Source organism: Culex pipiens, unplaced genomic scaffold (genome assembly GCF_016801865.2).
Source record: "Culex pipiens pallens isolate TS unplaced genomic scaffold, TS_CPP_V2 Cpp_Un0005, whole genome shotgun sequence".
In the NCBI taxonomy this organism is placed as follows: domain Eukaryota; kingdom Metazoa; phylum Arthropoda; class Insecta; order Diptera; family Culicidae; genus Culex; species Culex pipiens.
This window is the reverse complement of record NW_026292822.1, coordinates 924-11,124: the sequence shown is the minus strand read 5'-3', so window position 1 is coordinate 11,124 and position 10,201 is coordinate 924. Positions and strand designations below refer to the sequence as shown.

General features: G+C 36.2%; 1 protein-coding gene across 2 annotated transcripts; it reads right to left on the bottom strand.

The window, feature by feature from the left end:
• Nucleotides 1-399: 399 nt before the first annotated feature.
• On the bottom strand, nucleotides 400-3,722 carry LOC128093716 (zinc finger protein 271-like). 2 transcript variants are annotated; one of them, XM_052711402.1, is made up of 3 exons: nucleotides 3,651-3,722; nucleotides 2,429-3,589; nucleotides 400-2,366 (listed from the first exon to the last, which is right to left on the bottom strand). In XM_052711402.1, the coding sequence occupies exons 1-3, from the start codon at nucleotides 3,714-3,716 to the stop codon at nucleotides 435-437; spliced, it is 3,159 nt and encodes a 1,052-aa protein (XP_052567362.1). In that variant the 5' UTR covers nucleotides 3,717-3,722; the 3' UTR covers nucleotides 400-434. The 2 variants fall into 2 exon arrangements, with proteins under 2 accessions (XP_052567362.1, XP_052567363.1); XM_052711403.1 differs by having other exon boundaries at nucleotides 400-2,363.
• Nucleotides 3,723-10,201: the final 6,479 nt, after the last annotated feature.

Below are 10,201 nucleotides of genomic sequence, written 5' to 3'. Positions count from 1 at the left end.
GCATGGAACACTTTTTTATTTGAGTTTGAAAATTATGCAATTTTTTCACTAAAATGCCAATAACTCCCTTTAAATTTGACCAATTGGGATGCTCTATCCTGCATTTTGTTGCATTTTTTAAGCCCTTTCAGATGCATTTTGAATTTTGAAAATAAATTGAGTTTTGCCTAAGTTATAGCTTTTTTAAGATTTTTGACGTTTTTTAACCTTCAAACTTCGTGTCCCGATTTGCCCCACTTCCCGTTGACCTAGAGTGCTCATATTTTGGCCAGATGCTAGTTTTATATGTACAAACAACCCCTGAAAATTTCAGGCAGATTGGTGAGGTCGATGCGAGATGGGTATGCTTTGCTCGTGGACTCGCTCTTAAGTGATGCTAAAAAATACACACAAAAATGATTCAAATAAACTTTTATTTAACATTTCCCAATTTCTTACGAATCGTTCACTTCAGCGAGCTGGTTATGATTATGCTCCCGCTGTTCGTGCTGCACAATTGTCTTCCGTGAAATAGTCCCATAATCGCAGAACTTGCACTTGTACTTGTAATCCTTTGTGTGACTTTGCACGTGATTGTTCAAATCGCCCCTCGTGATGAAGCTTTTGCCACAGGACGGAAAGGAACATTTGAACGGTCGATCGTTGTTGTGTATTTTCATGTGATGTTTTAGGCTTGTTTTTCCTTTGATTTTTTTCCCACAAATTGTGCAAGCGATCAGTAGATCGTTTGGATTCGAGTGAATGAATTGTACGTGCGATTGCAGCAAATGTAAAGTTTTACACGTTTTACCACAATGCTCACAACAGTACTCGCGATCCATGTGAAGCTGCTGGTGGTGTTTCAAGTTTCGTTGGTTTTTGAACAGCTTATTGCAGATCTCGCACTCAACGTAGGCATCTTTTGGTTTGTGCATGTGTTTCTTGTGTAGGTTGAGTTCCCGGTCGTTGTAGAACCCTCTAGGACATTGGTCACACTTGACGTTGTGGTATTCCGGATGAGCGGAGTAGTGGTGTTCCAAATGTTTTTTTGTGCCATAAGCTTTATCACACAAGTTGCACTTGAAGGGATGTTTCCTCTCACGAACAACTCCCTTGAGACAAATATGCTCCGCCATTTCTTTTTCGGTGATGAATTTGATTCGACACGACGGGCATTGAACGAACTTCGACTCATCGATGCTTATTCCGTGCTTAAACTTCATATGGTAGACCAGAACACCAAAATTTGTGACTTGCTTTTTACAGACCTTGCAGGTGTGCAAAAAGGCTAACCTATGCTTTGACGGGGCTTCTCCAACGCCGTGAACCTTGGCTTTGTGAATCGTGAGATTAGTCTGAAGATGGTATGATTTATCGCACTGGTCACAAGGGAAGTTTCTTGGAAACGTCGTCTTTGGAACTGGTCTGTTTGCCACTGGAATTTCCGTACTTCCGTGTTCCTTGACCCGGTGCAGCGCTAGCCGGTATCGGTAGGCAAACGTTTGTCCACATTGTTCGCATTCCGTCCTGGGAAACGGATTTTTGTACTTGGATTTGAAGGGGCGAATCTTCGTCACCGCAGGTTTCACCACCGGTTCGTGCACGTTCTTCTTGTGCTTGTTCAGCTCCCTTTCGTTGTAGAATCCGTTCGAACAGTGGTCACATTTGAAGTTCTGACATTCTGGATGCACGGAATAGTGCGCTTCCAAATGAAGCAGGAAAGAGTACGTTTTACGGCACAGATCACACTTGAAGGAACGCTCCCTTGGTTCCCTTTCGCAAACGTCTCTCTTGGTGCAGACGTGCCCGTCCAAGTCTTCCTGATTGAGAAACTTCGCAGGACACAACGGACATTTAACGAACTGCGATTCGTCGACACTTCCTGCGTGGAAAAACTTCAAATGTTTGACAAGACTCTGCCAGGATTTCAACTTCTGTCCGCAGTGCTTACAGGTTCGAATATTAGCACCGTCACCAGGTTCTTCCGTGATGCCGTGCACTTTTTCGTTGTGCGCCTTGAGGTTATGCTTAAGCTGGTACGATTTACCGCACTCTTCACAACGGTACGTTGGCCTCCCCTCCGAATTAACCAGCTTGGTGTAATCTAGCTTTTCCAGTTTGATCACGAGTTCGTCGCAGACTTGTGGATCATTCGCCGGTTCAACGTCGAGAGTGTCCACTTCATCGCTGGGCGGCTCTTCCGGAATCAAGGGCCCAAGGTCAGCCGCAACGTGCTCAAACGTTTCATCCTCAACGTCGGCGGCCTCCTCCTCGGTCGAATCACCCTCAAAGTGTTCAAATTCGTACTCGCCAAACTCAATGATCTCTTCCTTGATGGCGCCTTCGTTTGCCGCAAGTGTTGGTTCTTCAACATTTTGAATTGGCTGCTGAACAATAAACGTTTTTAATTAGAAATCCAAATTAAATAACTAATAATGACCGATCTTACCAATTTCTCCTCAATGTACACAACGTTTTCTTTAATATCTTCTGGAATGGTCACGTTCCCAACTGGATCTTCGATCGTCTGTTCTCCGATTTCAACATCTCCCGCCTTCACAGGATCAGCTTCCTCGTTCTCTGCGTCACACTCATCCTCTTCCGGCAACTCCTCAGGGTCAACATAGTTGATGATCTTACGCCGATTGCGAATCCTCTTCCTCTTTTGTCCCACCGGATGCGTCCGCTTGCGTCCTCGCTTTTCGGGAGCCGGCTCCGTTAGCCCGAAAGCTTCCCAGTGCCGTCTGCGTCCGTGATTCAACAATGCTATCTTTCCGGCCAGCTTCAGCGGACAATGCTCGCACTGGAATCTCTTCAAAATGCGTTCCTTCGGCTTTGGCTCAACCCTGGCCGGTTCCACGACTGCTTCGACCAGCGAAGATGGATCCGCCAAATGGTCCAGTCCAAGAAACCGGTCATGTTTGCTGCGTCTCATGCGAACCTTGCCATCCTCGCCGCCGGAGCCGCTCTTTTTCGGACGTTCCCGCCTCTCACCGTCACCGACTTCACACCTCAAACCGCTCGATCGGCATTTTTTCCGGTGATTCTCAAGCGCTTGCTCCGTCCGAAGCTGCTTGCCACACACCGGACAGCACAGTTCCTTGACGCCGCAGGTGGCCTCGTGCCGGGACAGGTCCTTCAGCCTGGCGTACGACTTCCCGCAGGTCATGCAAACGTGTTGGCCCGCTCCATGAGTTGCCATGTGCAGTTCTAGGTGGGGCTTCCGCGCGAATACCATCGGACATTCCTTGCACTTGAAGATCGGTCCCCCGGCTCCATGCTGAATGGTCATGTGGATCTTCCGGCCTTCCTCGCTTTTGAAAATCCGGCCGCACGTTGGACAGGGCAGCTTCTTGCGCTCATTTTCCGGGACGTGCTGCGTTTTCAGGTGATATTTCAACGCGACTCGAGACTTGAAAATGCCCTCGCAGATCTCGCATCGGAACGTTTCCCGTTTGGTCGGATCTTCGTGAACGAGCGCATGAAATTTGAGGGTTTGCTTGTTGCAGAGAATTTTGTCGCATATTTCGCACTGGAAGGGGTGCTTTTTAGCGGGTTCCGGTTCCGGTGGAAGAAAATCTTCCTCTTCCGAGTCCTGCTTGAGGTCGGGCTAGAACAGTTTGTTTTTGTTAGATTTGACTGTTTTGTATTTCTTTTTGAATATAATTTACCTGCAGTTCAACGTTTTCTGCCCCTTCTTGCACCAGAAATGCTGAGTCAGTGGCGTTTTGTTTCATTTTAAACTAATCTGTTTAAATATGTTTTGCGATAATATTTTTATTCATAAAATAAAATTTACTTCAAGAAAAATGCTTGCAACGATCTAAGTTTGTTTTGAAAAGTTATCACACGTTAAACAGATTCTACATAAAAAGAGATGAACAATCGAAGAGGTATACCTACACGTTTACAAAAGTTTGATCCTGAGACTCGTGAGATTTGTTCAAGTCTCAAACCTGTCAGATGATCCCAGTCGATAAAATATGGTTGAAATCTGTCAAAATTCGATTTCGATGTAAAAGAAAAAGAATCACTGTTTCAGCCAGACGTTCCGATCTTTGGTCTTTGCTTGTTTTGTAATTTGTAATTTGTTGTTTTATTGGTTACGATAGCCTGGTTACGACAGCCTGTGTTTTATTGTGAAGGCAGACAAAAATCAAAATACGAGCGAAACTTCCCAAGTAACCATCCAGCACTAAAACATGGTCACTGTTCAGCACTGAAAGCGCTTGTATAGCTACGAGTAAAAGCTAAGAAGTTTCGAGACCTGCCCTAACAGCTACTTTAGTGCTGGACAATGGCCGAGTTTGGACTTTACTCGGCCGGTTTAGTGCTGGCCCCTACTGTTGGTGTCCACCCCTGCAGAAAATGTAAAAAAAATGAGAGAGGTAAAAAAATATTGCTTTCTCTCTCACTGCTTTTCTCTTCTGACCATTCTATTTTGGTTTTTTTGTTTACTACATTACCGACTCAGCTGACCGGGTTACGAAGTCGATTTTTTTGGTTGAAGTTGAATGGTTGGGGATGTGATGCCAGATGATAGAAGTTACCGTCGTTGTTGATTCCTGCGCCCGTGCCTTCTCAACTAAACAGGAGGTAGCTTTCCAAGCTGGTGTTTATAGATACATATGTGGCCACTTTGAGCCAGAAGAATGCTAAACGACTTCTTGGGTTTACTGTTCCACAACGTTGGAAAAGGCACTGGCGAAAACTGTTATTGATGAGGCGTAAGATTTGATTTACTTTCTTTTATTCATAATAATATAGGTTATCACTACATAAAGATTCGAAAGCCTTGAACTGGGTTGACGAGGACCAATAAATTGTACGCCTCCTGCTTAGTTCGGCGTGGGAATCCGGACCCACCAGTAGGACAAAAAAACTAATTTCTGCCTGCGGCTCATTGTTGCGGTCTAGCAAGAAGGTGGAATGGCTCTCGATCATGTTAGCTGTAAAGTAATATTTTTTTCTTTAGTAGGTAATATGTATAAATAAATACTTGTTTAATACTTACGAGGATGATGAAAACCTAGATGAAACCGGTTTTGAGCTGCTGGCTTCGGCAGCTTTCAATCGCTGTTGATTTTTTTGATGCGAAATGAGAAAGTGAGAAGGTTGTTGTTTTCTCGCACTCTCTTTTTTACTCTCCTCTCAGAATGAGAACAGTGTTGCCATTTTGATGGAAAAGCAAGACAGTGTTGCTAGCCGTTGCACTTAAGCAGCATTTATTCAGCTTTGGACAGTGCAGATGAATAAGTGCTGAATCGCACTTGTAAATGCTATTGCATGGCTCTTTAGCAATAGAATGCTAATCTGTTGCCGATTTCTGACTATTTGCTAGTGCTGGATGGTTACTTGTTTCAAAGCCTGTTGCGCCACAGGCTGATAGGGGAAAGTGGGGCAAGTGTAATAAGCTAAGGAAATGCTCGTTATAACCCATTAAAAACGTTAAAAAATCTGTCGGATTTTTTATAATCATCTTATTCCAGGTCTTGACTAAGACTTTGATAGAACAAGTTTTTAAAAAATCCTGTTTTTTAATGTAAAAAATTGATTTTAATTTTTTTGATTTTCCGTACGTTCTACTCAACTAGTGGGGCAAGACGAAAAACCCATTGGGACAAGAGGAACAATGCATGAAATAACATGCTAATTTGCTAACAATTGAACTGTTATAACTTAGATACATCAAATTAGATTGTATTTGAAAAGTTTCTTTCATTTTTAGATTAAAAAATAATATTTTACCAAAAATTGGATCGTTTTTACGAAAAAAAATATATTACTTAGATGATAAATAGTAAATTTTCATAATATCACTATATTTTGCATGGACATTTTTTTAACAATTGTTTATCAGTTTTTAAGTACTTTTATGTATTTATTTCCCAATAAAATATGTTGTTGCAGCAATTCGTATTTTTTCCATACTAAAAATCCATATGGTACACTTGCCCCACCTGAACAAGATTTATTAAAAGCTCTCAACAAAAATAACCAAAAGTTAAATCATACTTTATAATAGGTGCAAGTCATTGGTAGGGACACTACTGATCTAGGAAAAATAGCATTTTGATAAAATGAGCCTTAAAACGAACCCTAAGCCTTATTTTGTACTTTCCAAATATTATAAGAAAACAAAGGTTTTGAAAAAAAACTTCATTAAATCTTATGCCCCGTGGCGTTTACATCGTTTTGGCGGTTATGTGGTAGTAGAATCAGCTAATTGCATTGTTAGCAACAGTTCCTCATACTGGAAATAATCAAATTTGTAAAAATTACGATCTTACGAGCGATTGTTCCTCTTGCCCCATATGGTCGTCTTGCCCCACCTTCCCCTACACGCTTACGTCAAACCACTCCATTTTTGTACGGCGCAACAGATTTTTTCGCGCAACAGAACAGATGCGCAACAGAACAGATGCGCACTTCGGTTTGGTGGTGCGCGGATAATATATACAGAACCGCCCAAGTAACCATCCAGCACTAGCAAATAGTCAGAAATCGGCAACAGATTAGCATTCTATTGCTAAAGAGCCATGCAATAGCATTTACAAGTGCGATTCAGCACTTATTCATCTGCACTGTCCAAAGCTGAATAAATGCTGCTTAAGTGCAACGGCTAGCAACACTGTCTTGCTTTTCCATCAAAATGGCAACACTGTTCTCATTCTGAGAGGAGAGTAAAAGAGAGAGTGCGAGAAAACAACAACCTTCTCACTTTCTCATTTCGCATCAAAAAAATCAACAGCGATTGAAAGCTGCCGAAGCCAGCAGCTCAAAACCGGTTTCATCTAGGTTTTCATCATCCTCGTAAGTATTAAACAAGTATTTATTTATACATATTACCTACTAAAGAAAAAAATATTACTTTACAGCTAACATGATCGAGAGCCATTCCACCTTCTTGCTAGACCGCAACAATGAGCCGCAGGCAGAAATTAGTTTTTTTGTCCTACTGGTGGGTCCGGATTCCCACGCCGAACTAAGCAGGAGGCGTACAATTTATTGGTCCTCGTCAACCCAGTTCAAGGCTTTCGAATCTTTATGTAGTGATAACCTATATTATTATGAATAAAAGAAAGTAAATCAAATCTTACGCCTCATCAATAACAGTTTTCGCCAGTGCCTTTTCCAACGCTGTAGAACAGTAAACCCAAGAAGTCGTTTAGCATTCTTCTGGCTCAAAGTGGCCACATATGTATCTATAAACACCAGCTTGGAAAGCTACCTCCTGTTTAGTTGAGAAGGCACGGGCGCAGGAATCAACAACGACGGTAACTTCTATCATCTGGCATCACATCCCCGGGGTCGGGCCGAAGGCCCGAATGTCATTCGCCAGAATGTTGTTTGCCAGAACACCAAACGCCAGAAAATGTCAAATGCCAGAAAATCAAACTCCAGAATTTTCTTTTGGCAGAAAAAGTCATTCGCCAGAAAATCATTTGCCAGAAATGGTCAAACGGCAGAATGAGTCAAATGGCAGAAAATTTAAATGGCAGAAAATTTGAACGGCAGAAAAGGATACAAGGCAAAAATACTTATTTAGCTCGACAACATAATAGGAGTGTTCTTGCTGATTGTACAAACTGACTGTTATTAATAAACATGATTTTTCTAATATTGGTATGAAAATATCGTTAAAAATTCTTTCGATATTGTACCTACAAAGATAAACGTTAAAATTGCAATTTTATGTTTTCACTTCGACTATTTTAAAACTCACGTATAACAAATGGAAGGTGATGATGATTTTTTTTTAGTTTGGATTTGAACTATGGATATGACCAAGAATCATTCGAACTAGCTACTTTGATTAAGTGATCTAAGATGCTAAACCGATTGCCATCAAGCAGCTCAAGGAGCTATTTTACTATGGCAAACAAACAAACAAACCTGTACTTGCGGCAAATTCGCAAATAAGACAAAATGTATGCAAGCTGGCGTTTCTGCAAACAAATGTTGACGAACAAACAACAAACTGTCTAAATGTGCGAGTTTGTTTGTTTGCCGTAGTGTAATAATGGTGAATGTGGCATCAACAAAAGAACTTTTTAAATTCACTTCTGAAATTGATGCGTTCCTTGCAAAATCATTTTATCTAATCTAATCTAACCCTATCGCAGCCTTTCGACCTATCGCAGTCTTTCGAGGGCATCCTGGAAAATGCCTTAGCAGTCGTATGACAGAAACAAAAAAAAACGATTGTTTACAAATATTTCCGCAAGATGTCGAATGTATCAGATAGTATTTTTTTAAATCAAAAAATCACCAAAGTTTTTTTTAAATCAAAAAATCACCAAAGCTTTTTTTATTTGCATAAAAAATACCAAGCTATAAGACCTGAAACCGGAGAGAATGGGATGAAACCGGACAAAACAAAAAAACTATAAAAATATAAAAATATAAAAATATAAAAATATAAAAATATAAAAATATAAAAATATAAAAATATAAAAATATAAAAATATAAAAATATAAAAATATAAAAATATAAAAATATAAAAATATAAAAATATAAAAATGTAAAAATATAAAAATATAAAAATGTAAAAATAAAAAAACAAAAAATAAAAATACAAAAATATAAAAATATAAAAATATAAAAATATAAAAATATAAAAATATAAAAATATAAAAATATAAAAATATAAAAATATAAAAATATAAAAATATAAAAATATAAAAATATAAAAATATAAAAATATAAAAATATAAAAATATAAAAATATAAAAATATAATAATATAAAAATATAAAAATATAAAAATATAAAAATATTAAAATATTAAAATATTAAAATATAAAAATATAAAAATATTAAAATATTAAAATATTAAAATATTAAAATATAAAAATATAAAAATATTAAAATATTAAAATATTAAAATATTAAAATATTAAAATATTAAAATATTAAAATATTAAAATATTAAAATATTAAAATATTAAAATATTAAAATATTAAAATATTAAAATATTAAAATATTAAAATATTAAAATATTAAAATATTAAAATATTAAAATATTAAAATATTAAAATATTAAAATATTAAAATATTAAAATATTAAAATATTAAAATATTAAAATATTAAAATATTAAAATATTAAAATATTAAAATATTAAAATATTAAAATATTAAAATATTAAAATATTAAAATATTAAAATATTAAAATATTAAAATATTAAAATATTAAAATATTAAAATATTAAAATATTAAAATATTAAAATATTAAAATATTAAAATATTAAAATATTAAAATATTAAAATATTAAAATATTAAAATATTAAAATATTAAAATATTAAAATATCAAAATATTAAAATATTAAAATATTAAAATATTAAAATATTAAAATATTAAAATATTAAAATATTAAAATATTAAAATATTAAAATATTAAAATATTAAAATATTAAAATATTAAAATATTAAAATATTAAAATATTAAAATATTAAAATATTAAAATATTAAAATATTAAAATATAGAGTTGAGTTGCTTCTGGCTGAAAAACTCTATAATAAAAAATAAAAAAATATTAAAATAATAACATATAAAAATATTTAAAAAAATTAAAATATTAAAATATAAAAAGCAAGTTTCTACTAATAGAAAATTAGCAAATTGGATGGAGTTAGGGGCGAGTCCTTAACCTGCCAAACATATGGGAATTTCCCCTATGTGCATTGGAAACATAATCTAGATTTAATCTTTGTGCAATGTTGTTTTTTTGGTTATATAATGAATCATTATAATTTATTATTAATGATTGAAAATATTGGTATTCAGCGCCCTCTCCTAGTGTCATGCTTTATTAGGAAATTTAGAAGACCATTTTTAATAGTAGTCATTTAATGACCATGTTCATGTGTTGCGAGGTTTATAGGGCCATGTTATAGTTTTTTGTTTTATTTGATATTTTTCTGAATAAATGAGATTACTACTTTGACTAAAACATCTAAAATTCTACATCACTGAAATCAATTTCAACAGTGAACTCACAATGTTGCCACTTTAGAATTAGAAACAATCTGGATTACTTTTTCAAAACCACCAATGCGCCATGGGTTTCCTATGTTTATAGAACCTTTTGAAAAAGTAAGCGAGCAATGTTCTTACTTTCAATTAGGAACGTTCAAGTTACCAACTTTGCATTTTTTCAAACATTCATCTGTTCGTTTATTCATGCTCTGTGTTAAATATATGATTCTACCGT